We start from the raw sequence: 20000 nt of genomic DNA on the forward strand, positions 1-20000 counted from the left end.
CAGTAGAAGACAATAATGACACATTGATATCCATCCTGATTTTCATGTAAATTTTCATTTTCTATTTTTACTTCCACAAAGGGTTCTGTTCAGTTGGATATTCAAAACAATCAGAAAAGGACACCATTGCTTGAAGCCGTTTCCCGGGGTCACCTCGGAATGACACACAAGCTTATAGCCCTGGGTGCAAACATAAATGCTGTTGATGGTGAAGGTAACAGCTGTTTGCACCTGGCCGTGGAAAGAGAAGTGTTTGATTCCGAGGATGCACCCTTGGATTTACTAAACGAAGTAAGTTTTTAAATTGTTTGCGTATATATATATATATATATATATATATATATGTGTGTGTGTTCGTGTGTCTCTGTGTGTCTGTGTGAATTTGTGTATTTGTGAGTCTTTGTGTGAGTGTGAGAAAGAGACAGACAAGCAGACAAACTTTGGTTGTCATGTATCAATTCTCCCCTATCAACCCCATCCTCCATTACCATTCCGTGATCCAGTCTCCCCTTGTGACCCGAGTGATATTATGTAACAAACAATATTCCATCTCCTTTCACTTTCGAAGATGTCGTCTCACCACGGTCGAGAGGTGACCCATCTCGGTTGTTGGCCATATAAACACAGCCATCACAATGTGACGGAGAAGTGGCCTATTTAAAAGAGGAGATATTATTCTCAATTAACAATGATGCAGGATAGAAGAGATGTCTGAGCTTTATAGTGCTGTTGCCATGGTAAATACATCCAGTCCATTCTATGAAGAATTCTGAGTGAAACTGCTCTCTATCCTACTTCTTGTACACGACATGAATCCACTGACTTCTTGTGGACATGTCATAACAATGTTCAATGTTAAAACACTAGAGAATGAATACAATAAAGCATGGTCCTTAGTGAGTTTTCCAGTATTTAAGTTATGTACTTAGGCACACACACACACACACACACACACACACGCACACACACACTCACACACACACAAACGCACACACTCACACAGACAAACACACAGAAGTAATGATTTTGAGTTTGAGTATATATCTTGTAAAATGCTGTTTAAAGCCCGTTTACTGTATTCGGCTATCCGATGTCATCAACAGTATGGACTTCAATACTACTGGACTTTTTGCTGTCATCTCATAAATGAAGCAGTTTTTTATAATTCTTATACTTTTCAAAATTAAGATAAACAAAGTACTTTTTTCTGTTAATCTAAAACATATTCTCCTTCATTTTCTACAATGCCCTTCCATCTATCTGGTAGACTTGCAAGTCACCTCTTCCAAAATTCACTTGTCCGTAATTAAAAATACTCCTCCATTACTCTTCTGACTTGACACTAATTCCTGCTTCCTTTACTTTACCGTCATCATTCAAAGATGCTTCTTGCTTAATTATGGAAACATTATTGATATGTTGGTTATGTCTGTGTGGTATTGACTTTGTTATGTTATAGGTGTTTTTGTTTCTGATATAACTTATGTTCTTTCTTCTCATGTTGTGTTATATTTATATATACAATACTATTTCTTATGGCCACATGCTCGCCTTTATCAAGCCAATTATATAGGTTGGTTCTTGTTGGTTTGTTCTTCCTATATTTGACTTTTCTATTGAATATATTGACAAGTAAATATTTACTCATTAATAAGCTTGATGTTAATCAATACAGTTTGTCCTGCTCAATGTAATGACAATATATTTAGAGAGTGTCTCAGTGTTGAAAATAAAGTAAAAACATGAAAATGGGAAATGGACTCAATTAAAGAATATGTAGGAACTCAATACTTTGTAATTGCTTTAATTGGTGGATAAACAACCTATGAGTAAATTTAGATGAACTTTTGTGTAATTAGGGGCATTTGCTTTGAATATTTGTGTAATATTGTCATCATTTTATATTTCATCATTTGTAGTGCTGCACTTCCCTTAACCTGAAAATAGAAGAAAGGCTCTCTGGTATAGTGGTTGCGAGATATCTCGCCAGCCAAGGAGCGGACTTTCACCATAAAAACAACAAAAATAACACACCATTGGACCTCATTAAGGACCCAAATTTGAGAAAAAAATTAGAAGCATTTTTACCACCACAGTAAGTATTTCCTGGCAATGGAACAGATAAACCAGTACATTTTCTATTTTGTATATAATCATGTTTATATGTTTATTTCGTTTTAATTCTACCAATACATTATACTGTCGCTAGTGTTTTTGTCAAAGGCCACACAATAAACAATATGCAGTTGTCAGGAGATCAAAGAAAGAACACGATTTTGATTACATTCCCATGATTCGTAGTGTTGACATTTATACTTCACTGTCCATCACCACCTACCCCTCTTCGTTCCCTATTTTAAAGATTTGTGATCAATAGGAAAATATAGATCTAAATAATGAAGTGAATGAATTCCATTTTGAGACTGTTACTTAGAATTAAGTGGAATTTATCTGTCTACCAACATCTTTTTCTCACTCTTCTAAGTCCGAATCAGTCAATATTACGAATGATTTCATAGAAAAATAACCTACAAACACACACCAACTGTGTATATATTATATTTCTGCAAATACTGATGGAATATTGCCACATATCTTCATAGAAAAAAAACTGCCAGGAAACGTAAATAATTCAAGTAACACATATACCATTACTAGGTGTTTTAGTCGCCTTTCACTCCCGTATTTTATAAGATTTGGCAATTTCTCTGCCATACATCTCTATGTATTTGCTACTTAAGAAGCAGACACATTTGCCCCTCGGTGAATATACAAAACTTTCTTTGTCTGTTGAAATTTAAATATCACTCTTTTACTTGTTTCAGTCATTTGACTGCGGCCATGCTGGAGCACTGCCTTTAGTCGAAAAATTCGACCCCAGATCTTATTCTGTGTAAGCCTAGTACTTATTTGCTGAAACGCTAGATTACGGGAACGTAAACACACCAACATTGGTTGTGAAGCGATGGTGGAGGGACAAACACAGACAGACAAATATACACACCAACACACACACACATATATATATATATATATATGCGATGGGCTTCTTTCAGTTTCCCTCTACCAAATCCACTCAAAAAGCATTGGTCAGTCCGAAGCTATAGTAGAAGTCACTTGCCGAAAGTGCCACGCAGTGGGACTGAACCCAGAACCATGTGGTTGGTAAGCAAGCTACTTACCACACATCTACTCCTGCGCCTATTGTTCAGAGATATTGATTTTTGGACTGTATAAATATTGATCTGTTTTCTTCAATTGACAAGCCTCAGAAGATTTTCTCTACTTTTACAAATGATCGTTTATGTGAATGTTGTAATAATAATATAATGTCTATAGAGCGCAGCTGAAGTTACTGGAAAGGGGCAAATAGGGGACAGAAAACTGCAATTAGTCAAAGAAAGGCAGCAATGGAAGCTAGAAGTAGATGCACGATACATATAATAAACAACCCGAAAGGAGGGAAACAGTAAAAGAGTTATATCAAAGAAAGAAGACATAGGTACATCAGGAAGAGTGTTAGGGAATTTCAGGAAATATGGAAGTTTTGAAGAATGCAGTGTCCTGATATCTAACAAGAGATATCAGTTTATTTCATGCTTCAAAAATTCTGAACAGCGAAAAATATTTCTGAAAGTCATGGGTGCTGCACTGCTTTTCTCTTTGTTATAAGCATGTCTGCTGGTGTTAGAGAAATTGCTTTCAAAACGATTACCAAAGTTGTCGTTGGGAAGATGGTGGATATTCTTGTGGGATTCCACTGAGTCAGCTGTTAGACATCCAAATTTTAATGTACTCAGATGATACCGAGAGAAACAATACATTCAAGATATGGTGAGTGACAGAGTGTATTTGCCTAGTTGTACGTAATATTCTAGACAGGTTGGGGTTCCAGATTGGAGGTGAATACCGTAAGTTTGGACATACCATTTTCCATACGTAACTTTAAACAGACAACTTGACAAAGTGCAAGACAAAGCGTTTTCAGAGAGATGCTAAGATACTTTCGATCTTTTTGATGACTTTAGGAATGGGAATCATCCGTCAAATGTCCTTCTTGACATTAATCCCGAGGTCCAGTTCACCAGTAGACTTCTGAAGTTGGGTGTTGTGGAGGAAATTGGTAAATTCTGAGTTTACCTTCCATAATGTATAGTGGTGCACCTATCTACAACTAGCTTGATTTAGACAGCACCTTGCTGCAAAATGTCCAGATGAGGCTGAAGCAATGATCTGTAGCGTAGAGTAACCTGCTTCAGTTTGGCATCAATTAAATTAATACATTTCCAGAAACAACAATGGACTAAAACAGATCCTACCAATCTTCAGGTGTGATTCTATAGTATCATTACACTGTGACTACTTCTTGTTAAGCAAGAATGAACGACATCAGAGATTTAAGTAAATTAATCCTCACCCAAAAATCAGACAGCTTCAACATAATTCGTTTGTGTGGCAGAGAATTAAAGGCTTTGGTGAAGTCGAGGTAAATAACATCTACCCAAAAGCCACAATATGTTATTTAGGTGATTGTCTTGAAGAAATTCTGTGAGTTGGCTACAGCAGCTAGAATTAGGGATAAATCCAAATTGTGAGGATGGAATAAGGTTATGTGAATTCCAGATTCTTCAAAGTATCTCTCTCTGTCACAGAACACCATAAATTTGATGAGTTAGCTAATGAAAATGATTGGACAATAATTGGTAGTTATTAAGGGGTCACCTTTTTTATACCCTTCTTGGATAAGGAAATGACAGTGGCAATTTTCCATAGTTTTGTAGTCAGCCAAATTAGAAGAGGAGAAAAATTTAATGTAGTAGAAAAGAAGATGTCACATTTAAGGAACAAATATACGACGCCATCAATAAAGGGGAAGCATCGTGACACATCGTGACACATAATCAACAGGTGTATCGATTGAGGACCCTTATCAGCAGAGTTAGTTATTTGCCGAGGCTTTTTCGACAATTTTCAAACAAGATGATGGTCGTGAACCCCCTCCATTTGATAGATCGGTACCTCCAATGCCTAGATTGGTCATCACTCGGGATGAAGTCGAACGCGTTATTCAAGGCCTCGATATCAACAAGGGTCACGGCCCTGATGGCATACACCCACAGGGTATCAAAGTGTTGGATCCGGTCATCTGCCAACCTTTAACACTTCTATTCAATATGTCATTAGCGACGGGTGTTGTACCTGCGGACTAGAGAACAGCGATAATCTGCCCTATTTTCAAGAAAGGGTGCCGCAAAGACCCACTTAACTACCAACCGGTTTCCCTTACTTCAATATTCAGCAAGATGTTCGAAACCATCCTTAAGAAAAGTATGTTGCTCCACCTCCAAAACACAGCCTCTATCTCTGATTCCCAACACGGCTTCGTGCTGAAGAGATCATGCTTGACCAGCTTACTGGTAATGGAAGAATTGGTGGCGCGTATCCTGGATGATGGTGATGCTGTTGACATCGTTTTATTGGACTTTGCCAATGCTTTTGACTCGGTTAACCACCGCCTATTACTTGTCAAGCTTCAAGCATATAGTTTCCATCCGGATATTGTACGATGGGTTGGTGCCTTCCTCTCAGATCGCTCCTTCCAAGTCCAAGTTAATGGTTCGCGGTCCGACATCTCCAGTGCGAGCAGTGGCGTGCCTGAAGGTTCAGTGCTTGGGCCGTTATTGTTTTTAGTCTCCATAAATGACTTGCCCGACGACCTCACGCAACACACCCTTCTATTTGCCGACGATGTCAAACTGGTTGCTCCTCGCAGTGATATAGAGGATCTTCGTCGATGCCTCCACCAAGTTCGGAGGTGGTCAAACAAACGGGACCTGTGTCTGAATGTGTCAAAGTGCTGTCATCTGCCTGTTGGCTCTCCTCCTGCAACTCAACTTGATTTCGAGCCGGGTCGTCTGCTGCTGGAGAGGACCGATCAGGTAAAGGACCTGGGTATCTTGGTACATTCCTCCTTTTCGCCTTCGGCCCAGTGCGGCCATGCTGCCGCCAAATCACGCGGAGTTCTGTTCTTGATTCGACAGTCATTCTGAATGCTCACAGCAGCCATATTCCTACCGCTCTACGTCACGCCGGTGAGACCCATATTGGAGTACGGGATTCAAGCCTCTTCTCCTTATCTCCTCAAAGACATACATAATCTCGAAAGAGTCCAGAAGCTGGCTACCCGCATGGTTCTTGGTCTTAAGCATTTGTCTTATGAAGAAAGGCTGAAGACGCTCGACCTTTATTCTCTAGAAAAACGACGACGCCGTGGTGATCTCATTCTTGCTCACAACATCATAAGCAGAAAGTGTAACCTCTCGAAAGAGCTGTTCTTTACTCCTGCTCGAGAGCGTCGGCTGCGGGGTCATTCCGAAAAGCTCTATCTATGACAATTTCATCTCAATCGAAGGAGAGGGGCTTTCTCCGTCCGGGTTGCGGGTCCGTGGAATAAGCTGCCGGACGACATAGTGAAGATGTCGACGACCGGTCAGTTCAAAGTCTCCCTTGACCAGAAATGGTCTGAACTCTTTGTATGACCACCCTCTCTGTACATAACTCCCTGTCCTCCTACATAACCTTGCTTTTGCTTTTTGAGCCAATAAAAAAATGAATTGAAAAAAAATATTGAATTGAATTGAATATGTATATATATATACATATATGATAGATCGCTAGCCACTACACATTCTTTATTTTCTCTCCTTGTTTCCTTCTGTATTCCTTCCTGTTGAAGAGTGTAGGCTCGAAACTTTAAAGACTTTTTCACTTCCCGAGCGTTAAACTTATACATATGTTTGTTGTCTACACTACTTGTCTTCGTCTTGTTTTTTCTTTTCGTGAATTCTCTCTCTCACTCTCTCTCTCTGTATATGTATATGTATATGTATATATATATAAGTAATACTCGTAGGCCACGCCAGCATGAATATCTGTTCCAATGGACTCCACTGCGAATTTTGAACCCCAAGAGAACAACTCCTCCAGTTGGTTAACAATGCGGAACTGCATCCGATAAATTGCGAGCAGGGGAGCGAACCCCTACCATCTTCTAGGGATGTGTCTAGCTGACCAGTACTAGTTTCGGTAATTTCTGCCACTCTGCAGTGCTGGAAACCTCATCTGCTAATCTGTTGACGGGATGTATACAATACAGTATGTGTATATAAAGAAACCTGTGTAGATATATTTCTTCAGAAGAAATGAGTTCGATGTTAGAAGTGAAATATATTTCTGGAATATATGTAGTTCACTGTGTGTCAACCAAATTTCTATGATGTGTCAGGGTCAAGACAAACATTTATCAATGTATGTATGCATGTGTATGTATGTATGTGGTGTGTGTGTGTGAGCATGCCATTTAACTACACAAATATCTGTATGTATGTAATTGTTTAAAGAAGAGTTTCTGCTGTACTCTTGGTAGTTACTGATGTATCTTATAATATTCTCTATTCCGAACATGTAAATAATGTAATATTTGTTATAAATGAATGTTATTGATTGGATGTTTCTGTTTTGTCCACAGATGTTTGTGGTGCAGAAATAAAGCGGCCACAACAAAAGTCCATCCATGTGGACACCTTGTAATATGTAAGGGATGTTCAAACGTTCCACTTCAACAATGTCTGAAGTGTTTAAAACCTGTAACAAGCAGAGGTCGAGTTGGTAAGAATATTCTTTGCTGATCTGTCTGTTTGTCTGCTTGTCCCATTGCCCTTATTGTGTAGAATATATACTTCATGTTGTTATGTAGACAGAGGTCTGCCATAATCTGGCAGATTTATGATAAAAGGTGTTCCTAGTGTCTGTTCTCTGTAATAGTATATCTCTCACACTACATCCACTAAACATTGACCTTATCCAAGTAGGAACATGTCACACTTCAAGAGGGTTGTAGTCTGCAACATAAAGAAATGGACGATTCTGCAAGATAATTAGTGAGTTAACTGAAGTATCAATAAATCTCCATCAACTCTATAATTAATTATGAGTTATTAGAAGATAATTATGAGTTATTAGAAGATAATTAAATACAACAGTACTTACAAGGACATCAGTGTCATCTTTGTAAAAAGTATTAAATTCAGTAGAATATTTAAAGGAGTAAAATTATATGTCACTAGTTTGAGAGACTTTAACACACAATTCCATGTTGTTATGTTTGTAATTGGAGGATATTAAGGCTAATAGAGACAGTTTTGTTTGTCAAGCAACCAGATCATGAAACCTTCAAATATATCTTGAATGAGATGACATTCTGGTGAACTGTGAAGTTAAAATTAGGGATTATCAGCAACAATGTTTAACAAAGAGATTAGGTGTATGTTTCTCCTTCTTGAAGTGGTTGTGACATGTGTTTGTTGTTATATCTTTGATGAATAAATTTGTTGACACTGGAATCAAACAGGTTGTTAGTGAAGATCAGGGTTTTGAAAATGCAATAGCTTTGGTATAGATATAAGCAAGGAAACCAAAGCCTACAGATAAACTGTTATTAAGTGATAATTAAGTGATATAATTACAGCATTGTTAGATTATGTAGGATATCTTAACAGAGAGAGGAAATTTACAAAGATCAACTAGAGTTCGTTTTGGAGCTAAATATTGGCTATTACATGGGTCCACTGTTGAAAGTATAAAAATATTGACCAAATCAATTATGATCGCTTGTTGGCCATTGATGGTATGAATGTTTCTCATTAATAAAATATAGATTATTAATAAATATAAAGGGATTGTGATATAAATAAATATAAAACTTGGAGACACATATTTCAGAGAGTCCAAAGTTTGAAGAGAAGGGAGTGTAGACTGTGGCAGCGACAGTTGATGAGTTTAAAATTAGAGATCTTAATTAATTTCTATAGATTTTATCTTCACCTGAACTATTTTGCGTATTAGAATGATGGAGAATAAATCCTATTTCTAATTTCCATTTGAAAGGTTGGCTCTAAAGTAATTGTATTAAAAATATTACTGAAATTTCATAAAGTCACGGTTAACATGTTTGGTTAAAAGGATAAATTAAATGCCACAACAGAGTTAATATTGTCTTCTGGAAGAGGGAACTATAATGTATTTTTTTTAGGTGTAAACTTGTGAGTTAATAAGATAGTTGTTTGTTTTTCTACTAAGATCTTTCGTAAGTTTTCTGATAGGTTATTCTTGATGTTGTTATGTAGCCAGATGTCTGTCATAATATGTTGTATTTTCTGGGGCTGTGTACCCTGAATGTCTCTGGTTAGAATACATTTTGTAGTTGCAAATTAGAAAATTCTAATTAAATATTAACTCTGTATAAGAATATTCATCATGAACTTAATTTTATTAAATGTTAAATTTAGTATTGAACCGTGAATATCTGTTTATATTTAAACAAATTATTGGTGTTTATACAAAATATACGATCAGAAATTGAATATGACTTGAATACACATATCTTTGTTTGTAACTATATATAATATACACTTATTACATTGTTTGAACAACATTACCATCCTAATATTCTTTTTCTCACTCTTGTTAGATTTTAGATGATATTAATGCTAAAAGAGGCACAGTTTTCTGAGTGTTTCACCCTTTGGTCTTGATTGTTGCATTCAAGTTATTTAATGAAAGATAGTCATTGTTATTTGACCAGGAAATGAATTAGTCATTAGTATTTGGCAGTGACTTGGTTATATCTTTCTTCGTTTGCTCATGGAACTACCATAATATTAGCTGTGCTGAGACACAATCATATTCATAGTAATGAAGGTTATATGTTCTTTACTCAGATTATATACAATCTATATTGATATCTAGTATTGCACCGTCAAGCACAGTGCTATTGTATCACATATATACCCAATTATCATGATAATTAATAAGCTATAATTCATTAACACTCTTACATTTGTATTTATGAAATGTAGTTTATTTTGTCATAAGAACATCGTGTACCCTCACCTTACATTTTATATCTTGTTAGGGATTATGTTGGGGAAGGGTGTATGGAATTTGGCTTGTGCAGATGTATTTTAGGGGACAGATTGTGTGCAGAGTGGAGGGTATTCACATAAAGGACATATTTATGACCTCAGTTTCACTTAATTAGAGAGGAATGTTGATTAGTGAATTCTAGAGATGAGAGGACTGTGCCATGCCATAGATTTGGCACAGTTATAAGAAGAGAAAGACAAAGCTAAGAGAAAACTGTTATCAAGTGTTAATTAAATGAGATAATTGGTACATTGTTAGAATATTTAATGTGTTTTTAGAGAGAGAGAGTGAGAGAGAGAGAGAGAGAGAGAGAAAGATAGGGAGAGGGCGGATTTAGAAATGTTAGTCTGTTTTATTGTGGACATATTGGGCTATTACATGGGACCACTTTAGAAAGTACAGAAATATTGACCAAAACCATAATGGTCAACAGTTGACCAGTAACAACAGGAATTGAATGTCTCACAATAACAAGATAGATTTTAATAAAAATAAAGATAAAGAAATTCTACTATTAAATGTAAAACTTGTAAATGTTTATTTCAGCGTCTCCAAAGTTTGCAGACAAGGGAGTGCAAACAGATTTACAATTATTAGAGCCTACATCCGAGCAAAGTGGTGAGTATAAAATAAGAGTTCCCAATTGATTTCTATAAGATTTAATTTACCTGGGTATAATGTGTTTGAAAGAATAACTGAAAATAGGATCCACTCCTACTTTCCAATTGAACGATTATCTGAATTATCTGAACGATTAATTGAATTAAAGATATCGATTTACTGAGAGTTTATGAAATACCCATTGAGGTTAATGCGTTGGTATAATTTTCAAATTAGAAGACACAATAGAGTTAATTTTATCATTTGGTCACAGACCTCATCATCATCATCATCATCATCATCATTTAACGTCCGTTTTTATAGTAGCATGGGTCGGACGATTTCACTGGCAAGGCAGTAGGCTGCGCCAGGCCCAACGTGATCTGGCAGGTTTCCACATATGTATGCCATTCCTAATGCCAACCACTCCGAGGAGAGTGTGGTGGGTGCTTTTGAGTGCCCCCACACAGGAGCCAGTTGAGGTGGGAGCTAGCATTGACCACGTCGGATCGTGCTTTTTACTTTCCCCCCGCACAGGGAACCAGCCAGGCGGAACTTGCAAACAAACCACTAATAACATTTTATAAATTAAAAGGATTAAAAATCAAATCTCTAAGATTATAAGTATAATGATCATTAACGTTGATTAAATTAAATTTGCATTGAACGGTGAACATCTGTTTACATTTAAACAAAATATTGGTGTTGACATAACATATAAAGATAGGAATAAAATATGAGTTCCTGTGTGACTTGATCTCAACAAATCCTTGTTTTTAACTATATATAATATACACTTATTACATTGTTTGAACAACATTTACCATCCATATAGTCATTCTTTTTCTCACTCTTGTTAGATTTTAGATGATATTAATGCTAAAAGAGGCACAGTTTTCTGAGTGTTTCACCTCTGGTTTTAGTTCTGACTTGATTGTTGCATTCAAATTTGACTACTCCCACAGCTGTTGTCATCCTTTGTCAGGTTCAACTTCTTATTTCCTTCAATTTGGATCTTCTGGCACTTTTTTATCCACATTTTTTAAATCCCCCATACTCCTCCCATATATGTACCATCTCGTCTCTTGTGTGCTATCTCTGAATCTGCTAAACCCTAGTTTTGCTTCCAGCTCATCTCTGCTCCGGGACTTCAGCACATTATATTACACTTCTTCTGAAGTAGCTCACTTCATTTCTAACAGTTTTTCATACATCCTCTATACTCTGTGAAACATTCCACTTTACAAATACACACCAGAGTTCACCAACGATTAGTCCTCAGCCCCCTCCTATTCATTATAGTCCTCCAGACAATAAAAGAGGAATTCAAGACACTCTGCCCCTGGGATCCTCTTTATGCTGATGACCTTGCTCTGACAAACGAGTCACTGCCAGGACTGGAAACAAAGTTTAGCGTCTGAAAGCAAGGTCTAGAATCGAAGGGCCTTAGAGTTAACCTAGTCAAAACCAAAGTCCTTGTTAGTAGGAAGGCTGTTAAATCACAACCCCTTTCAGGTAGATGGCCCTGCTCTATCTGTAGAAATGGAGAGGGTAGAAACTCCACACGATGTAACCGGAGGAAGCTATGGACACATAAAAGGTGCAGCAATATCAAAGAAAGTTAACCAGGAAAATAGTTTTTGTGTGTGGCAGATGCTCTGGAGCAATAAACACTGAAAGTGTACAGAAAACAGATTCCATCACATGCCAGGGGAAGAAACTAGAAGTAGTTAATAGCTTCTGCTACCTAGGGGATCAAGTCTGTAGTGAGTGCGATTGCTCTGCGAATGTAGCGCCTAGAGTAAGAATAGCCTGGGCAAAGTTGAGGGAGCTCCTACCTCTGCTGGCAACTAAAGGTATATCGCTCAGGGTGAAAGGTAGACTGCATGATGCATGTGTGCGAACAGCCATGTTACAGGGCAGGGAAACATGGGCCATGATGCTGAGAACATGCGTAGGCTTGAAAGAAATGAAGCTTGTATGATCCGCTGGATGTGTAATGTCAGTGTGCAATCACGACAAAGTTGGGCATAAGAAGCATCAAATGTGGTGTGCAAGAGAGGCGACTGTGCTGGTATGGTCATGTGTTACGTATGAATGAAGACAGCTGTGTGATGAAGTGCCACTCCCTCACTGTAGAAGGAACCTGTAGAAGAGGTAGACCCAGGAAGACATGGGATGAGGTGATGAAGTATGACCTTCAAACATTGGCCTCACAATGGCAATAACAAGACACCGGGATCTTGGGAGATACGCTTAGATTGAGAAAACCCCCTAGTGAATTCACCCACACACTGTTGGGGTGTATGCGCAATAGTCCTCTAAATCCAAAATATTGACACCCATCAATACAGTAAGCATTTTGCATTCACTTTTACTCCGTATTTTGGCGACATTGAATATAAATTTCGAAGAGGCAACAATGCGCATTCGTTAACCTTTGTGCCAGTAATTTGGTCACGGAAATAATTTACTGGAACCTTTGATTTAAGTGATCATATGGTGCGGAAATCACAGCAACTGAGCAAAGAAGAGGCTATTTTGGCTCATCCTGACCCAAGGAAAGGTACGTCCCGGACGTCAGAATCGGAGGAATATTCACGTTGTTGTGCAGCTAAAAAGGGAAATTGTTACTGTAATTGAGAACGGATTAAAAGTCCACCGACTAAAATAGCCATTGCTTGTGAATCTTCAGAAATAGTTTTTGTGTGGATTACAAGGAAAACGCTGGATATAATAAGTAGATTTTTGTAAGTTTTAGAATTGCAACTGAAATGAACGGATAATACAATTGTATGAGTCGGAGGAATATTCGCTTCTTTGTGACTTGCAACCAAATGCTGTGTTCAAGTTACTACCTCCTCAGGCAACCTTCAGTATGTGTCTGTGAGAATCACCAACATGCAAAACGTATCGCCGCTGCCATTCCTGGTAGTCACGACTACAGAGACTTGCTTGGCAAATGGTCTCTTCCGTGAGCAATCGAGATTGTATGTTGCTCCTATGTGAGGTCCTGTCCTTTGAACAAGGTTTTTTATTAGACGTATTTTATTCACTTGGAGGTTATTAACGCACAAACAGTTGGCACATGTGGACTGGTCAGCTCCTCCTTTATGACTCAACTTCCCCATTAATGCCTTCATTCAAACCGCTGAGAGTGTGTTTTGAATCTCCACAACAACATCATTTCATAGCAGAGGCCCAATCTTGTTTCCTTAATCATCAAAAAGGTGACCTGACATCAAGTGAAGCAATAGTATTGTTGGACTTTACAGAAAATTATAGCTTTGTAGTACAGGACGCCCTGCAAGGGTTTCATCGGAACAAATCCCAGGCAAATATTCATCCATTCGCGATCTACTATAAGACTGGTTCACACCCACAATGCACTTCAATCTGTGTCATATCTGATTGTTTGAAATGTGACAACCACATTGTGCATGCTTATATTACAAGGGTGATATCGCATATAAAGACAGAACTTCCATTCATAAACCATCTCCTGTACTTCAGTGACGGAGCAGCCGACCAATACAAGAACTAGAGACACCAAACAAATCTCTGTCATCATCAGAATGATCAAGGACTTGCAGCAGAGTGGCATTTTTCTCCATGTTATATGCAAAAAAGTCAGCAAGTAGCCACAGAAAGACATTTTCTCACGGATCCCAAGGTGTGTAGCTGAGTATGTGCAAGCATTCCAGGAATAATGTTCTTTTACGTCTGAAACGAAAACAGTAGAACAGTGAAATTAATTGGCACACGATCCCATCACTGCTTCATTCTTTCTTCAAGATCTGATCTTCTAATGAAAAGAATATCAGCCGATGACAATTTCACTCTTTTAGGTGAGGAGCAGCCAGCATCTGAGCTGCATATTTCAAAGTTACAACCCTGAAAATATGTTGGATACACGAATGAAAATGTTTAACAAAGAGATCAAGTGAGCAGGTTTATTCTACGTGAAGTGTCTGTCATGTGTTTATGGTAAGATCATTGATGACAAACTGGTTGCCATCGGATTAGCAAAGATGAAATAATGTTGGTTAGAGAAGGGCAGAAGTGAGGGCACAATTTCACGTCATATGTTTAGTGCAGATATAAGAAAGGAAAGACAAACCTAATAAAAGATTGGTGTTATCAAGTGATAATTAAATGAAATAATGACACAGTTGTTAGATTATGTCGAATGTCTCAAGAGATAAAAGACATTTTGGAAGACTGTAAATATTAAACTATTAAATAGTAATCCTGTTCAAACTATAAACATTCTAACCAAAATTATTGTCTTCAACAGTTGATTATCTATGAAAGGAATCCCTGATGTAAAATATAGATTATTAATAAAGATGGAGAAATTTTTCTATAATGTTTGAAACTTGGAAATATTTATTTCAGTGAATCGAACATTTGAAGTCAAGGAAACACAGACATTGGCTGAACCTGTTGGTGAGTATAAAATAACAGCACTTGATTGATTTCTGTAAGGTTTATTCTCTGCTGAACTATTTTGATATCAGAATGATAAAGATCAGCTTCCATTCTTACCTTTCAATGGGAAGTTTTAGCAGTAAACTAATCATATTAAACATATCGATACTATTGACATTTCATAAAGTATCCAATCAGGTTAGCATGGTTGGTGAAATGGATAAATTAGAAGCGAAATAGATTTCAGGTTCTCTTTTGGAACAGCCAAATAATATATGTTGTGGTTTAACAGGTGAGGTAATGACAAAGGTTTTGTTTGTTTTATACTCTTTTACTCGGTTCAGTCATTTGACTGTCACCATGCTGGAGCACCACCTTTTTAGTCGACCAAATCGACCCTAGGACTTATTCTTTGTAAGCCTAGTACTAATTCTATCGGTCTCTTTAGCCAAACCGATGCATTACCTAGACGGAAACACACCAGCACCGGTTGTCAAGCAATGTTGGGAGGACAAACACATACACACATACATACATACATACATACATACATACATACATACATACATACATACATACATACGACGGGCTTCTTTCAGTTCCTGTCTACCAAAGCAACTTACAAGGCTTTGGTTGGCTCGAAGATATAGAAGAAGACACTTGCCCAAGGTGCCACACAGTGGGACTGGACCCAGAACCATCTAGTTCGTAAGCAAGCTACTTACCACACAGCCACTCCTACGCCTGTATTTTAAAAATGTTTACTGACAAGATATTCTTGTTATTTTACCTGATGTCTCTCATAATCTGGCAGACTTGCAATGAAACGGGTTCCAAATATGACCACCCTCATATTTTTCACTGATAATAAATCTATCATTGCATCCAGTAAACATTGTCTTTATTCAAGTGGAAGACGTTGGTTTGCTGCTCAGAAAACCGTTGTCTCTTTCCCTTTCTTCAAACTTCATAGAGGCTGTATGATACAATACAATCAAATACATTCAAAGAAACATCGGACGGGTTGAAAGGAGAACGGATAGTGAACACCTTAGATAAAAGCTCCTTAAGAACCCTTCTGATGGTACTAGGATATTTTTGCCGATGTTAAGTGGGGGAGATTATAATGCACTAAAGATGAAGTGAACAAGAATATACGGGAGACATAAGAGGACGTAGTGTTTCTTGGTTACAAGACCACATCCATACGAACCGTGATTATAGTCCCTATGTTTCAGTATGTTTTGATGGTATTGTGTTTTCGATTCATTTCATAGGAAACACTATGTTGTGGAACATTTCTGTATACATACTTGACACTAATTAGATGTATTTTATAAAGCATTTTAGAAACATTTTCAATTAGTTGACATCAATGATCATTAGTCACAAATGTGGTAAAACAGTGATGGTGGAATGGGGTATGAGCAGGGTTTCATATTCCTTGTAATGTGGGTAACATCAGGAAGATTTCTACAGAGGTGTTCATTTCGTCCCCTCAGATTTGATTGAACTGAGTTTTCAGCCCCTTCAGAGGCACCGCATTGATTAAGGGGACATCAAAGGAGAGACGAATGTTTGGTTGATATATAGAAGAGGGTTGTCAGAAATATCCTAGAGTCTTCAGAATCACTTCCATTCTACCACTTAAAGTGGTGTGTGTAATGTGTTTATGGTTAGATCATGGATAACCAAATTGGTTGCCATTGGAATTAAGCAAAGATGAGAATAATGTTGGTTAGAGAAGGGCAGAAGTGAGGGCACAATTTCACGTCATATGTTTAGTGCAGATATAAGAAAGGAAAGACAAACCTAATCAAAGATTGGTGTTATCAAGTGATAATTAAATGAAATAATGACACAGTTGTTAGATTATGTCGAATGTCTCAAAAGATAAAGGAAATTTTGGAAAGCAGTGTAAATATTAAACTATTACAGGGTAATCCTGTTGAAACTATAAACATTCTAACCAAAATTATTGTCTTCAACAGTTGATTATCTATGAAAGGAATCCCTGATATAAAATATAGATTATTAATAAAGATAGAGAATTTTTTTTAAATGTTTGAAACTTGGAAATATTCATTTCAGTGAATCGAACATTTGAAGTCAAGGAAACACAGACATTGGCTGAACCTGTTGGTGAGTATAAAATAACAGCACTTGATTGATTTCTGTAAGGTTTATTCTCTGCTGAACTATTTTGATATCAGAATGATAAAGATCAGCTTCCATTCTTACCTGTCAATGGGAAGTTTTAGCATTAAACTAATCATATTAAACATATCGATACTATTGACATTTCATAAAGTATCCAATCAGGTTAGCACGGTTGGTGAAATGGATAAATTAGAAGCAAAATAGATTTCAGGTTCTCTTTTGGAACAGCCAAATAATATATGTTGTGGTTTAACAGGTGAAGTAATGACAAAGGTTTTGTTTGTTTTATACTCTTTTACTCGGTTCAGTCATTTGACTGACACCATGCTGGAGCAACACCTTTTAAGTCGACCAAATCGACCCCAGGACTTATTCTTTGTATGCCTAGTACTTATTCTATCTGTCTCTTTAGCCAAACCGATAAGTTACACGGACGGAAACACACCAGCACCGGTTGTCAAGCAATGTTGGGAGGACAAACACATACACACATACATACATATATATATACTATATACATACATATATACATACATACAACATACATACGACGGGCTTTGGTTTGCTCGAGGCTATAGTAAAAGACACTTGCCCAAGGTGCCACACAGTGGGACTGAACCCAGAACCATCTGGTTCGCAAGCAAGCTACTTACTACACAGCCACTCCTACGCCTTTATTTTAATAATGTTTACTGACAAGATATTCTTGTTATTTTAGCTAATGTCTCTCATAATCTGGCAGACTTACAATGAAACGGGTTCCAAATATGACCACCCTCTTATTTTTCACTGATAATAAATCTATCATTGCATCCACTAAACATTGTCTTTATTCAAGTGGAAGACATTCGTTTGCTGCTCAGAAAACCGTTGTCTCTTTCCCTTTCTTCAAACTTCATAGAGGCTGTATGATACAATACAATCAAATACATTCAAAGAGACATCGGACGGGTTGCAAAAGGAAAGGATAGTGAACACTTTAAATTGCAGCTCCTTAAGAACCCTGCTTACGGTGCTAGGATTCTTTTTGCAGCCGCTAAGAGCAGCAGATTATAACGAAATAAAGATGAAGTGAGCAAGAATATACAGGAGCTATAAGAGGACCCTGTGTTTCTTGGTTACAAGACCACATCCATACGAACCGTGATTATAGTCCCTATGTTTCAGTATGTTTTGATGTTATTGTGTTTTCGATTCATTTCATAAGGAACACTATGTTGTGGAACATTTCTGTATACGTATTTGACACTAATTAGATGTATTTTATAAAACATTTTAGAAACATTTTCAATTAGTTGACGTCAATGATCATTAGTGACAAATGTGGTAAAACAGTGATGGTGGAATGGGGTGTGAGCAGGGTTTCATATTCCTTGTAATGTTGTTAACTACGACATCAGGACGACCGTTTTCTGTCAGGTAAATATTTCTACAGAGGTGTCCATTTTGTCCCCTCAGATTTGATTGAACTGAGTTTTCAGCCCATTCAGAGGCACCGCATTGATTAAGGGGACATCAAAGGAGAGATGAAAGTTTGGTTGATATATAGAAGAGGGTTGTCAGAAATATCCTTGTGTTTTCAGAATCACTTCCATTCTACCATTTCAGATCTTTGCACTGCTATAATGTAAGGACGAAGAGTTACCTGTAGTAGGGTGAAGTTTGTGCAAGTGTATCCTCTTTGAGGACACCTGCTATCATTTTCTGTTCCACCTGTGTAGAAGTAATCTTCACTCACCTTTATAAACACTGCTCTATTAAGGTGTTTTAAAGCATTTCATGCATCAGCTGACATTCTGGTGAACAGTGATGCAGGAAGTTGAAAACTAATCATTACCTGCAGTAATGTTTAAGAAGGAGATCAGGTGTGAGTGTTTATACAACTTAAAGTGGTGTGTGTAATGTGTTAATGGTTAGATCATTGATGACCAAACTGGTTGCCATCGGAATTAAGCAAAGATGAGAATAATGTTGGTTAGAGAAGGGCAGAAGTGAGGGCACAATTTCACGTCATATGTTTAGTGCAGATATGAGAAAGGAAAGACAGACCTAATAAAAGATTGGTGTTATCAAGTGATAATTAAATGAAATAATGACACAGTTGTTAGATGACGTCGAATGTCTCAAAAGATAAAGGAAATTTAGGAAGGCAGTGTAAATATTAAACTATTACATGGTAATCCTGTTCAAACTATAAACATTCTAACCAAAACCTTTGTCTTCAACAGTTGATTATCTATGAAAGGAATCCCTGATATAAAATATAGATTATTAATAAAGATAGAGAAATGTTTCTAAAATGTTTAAAACTTGGAAATATTCATTTCAGTGAATCGAACATTTGAAGACAAGGAAATGAAGACACTGGCTGAACCTGTTGGTGAGTATAAAATAACAGCACTTGATTGATTCCTGTAAGGTTTATCTTCTGCTTATTTTGATATCAGAATGATAAAGATCAGCTTCCATTCTTACCTGTCAATGGGAAGTTTTAGCATTAAACTAATCATATTAAACATATCGATACTATTGACATTTAATAAAGTATCCAATCAGGTTAGCATGGTTGGTGAAATGGATAAATTAGAAGCAAAATAGATTTCAGGTTCTCTTTTGGAACAGTCAAATAATATATGTTGTGGTTTAACAGGTGAAGTAATGACAAAGGTTTTGTTTGTTTTATACTCTTTTACTCGGTTCAGTCATTGACTGTCACCATGCTCCACCTGCTGGAGCCCCACCTTTTTAGTCGACCAATTGACCCTAGACTTATTCTTTGTATGCCTAGTACTTATTCTATCTGTCTCTTTAGCCAAACTGCTATG

The 20000-nt window shown here is 37.2% G+C and overlaps 1 protein-coding gene across 1 annotated transcript in view; it reads left to right on the forward strand.

Annotated features, from left to right (window-relative positions):
* Nucleotides 1-19799, forward strand: part of LOC115227593 (E3 ubiquitin-protein ligase MIB2-like) — a 36718-nt gene extending 16919 nt beyond the window's left edge. The window contains exons 5-11 of the mRNA XM_036498665.1: nucleotides 82-291; nucleotides 1920-2095; nucleotides 7529-7668; nucleotides 10531-10602; nucleotides 14983-15033; nucleotides 17107-17157; nucleotides 19505-19799. Coding sequence (XP_036354558.1) covers nucleotides 82-291; nucleotides 1920-2095; nucleotides 7529-7668; nucleotides 10531-10602; nucleotides 14983-15033; nucleotides 17107-17157; nucleotides 19505-19584 — 780 coding nt within the window. The 3' untranslated portion in view covers nucleotides 19585-19799. The remainder of the gene's footprint in view (nucleotides 1-81; nucleotides 292-1919; nucleotides 2096-7528; nucleotides 7669-10530; nucleotides 10603-14982; nucleotides 15034-17106; nucleotides 17158-19504) is intronic.
* The last annotated feature ends 201 nt before the right edge of the window (nucleotides 19800-20000 follow it).

This window comes from Octopus sinensis, unplaced genomic scaffold (genome assembly GCF_006345805.1).
Source record: "Octopus sinensis unplaced genomic scaffold, ASM634580v1 Contig05147, whole genome shotgun sequence".
NCBI lineage: Eukaryota > Metazoa > Mollusca > Cephalopoda > Octopoda > Octopodidae > Octopus > Octopus sinensis.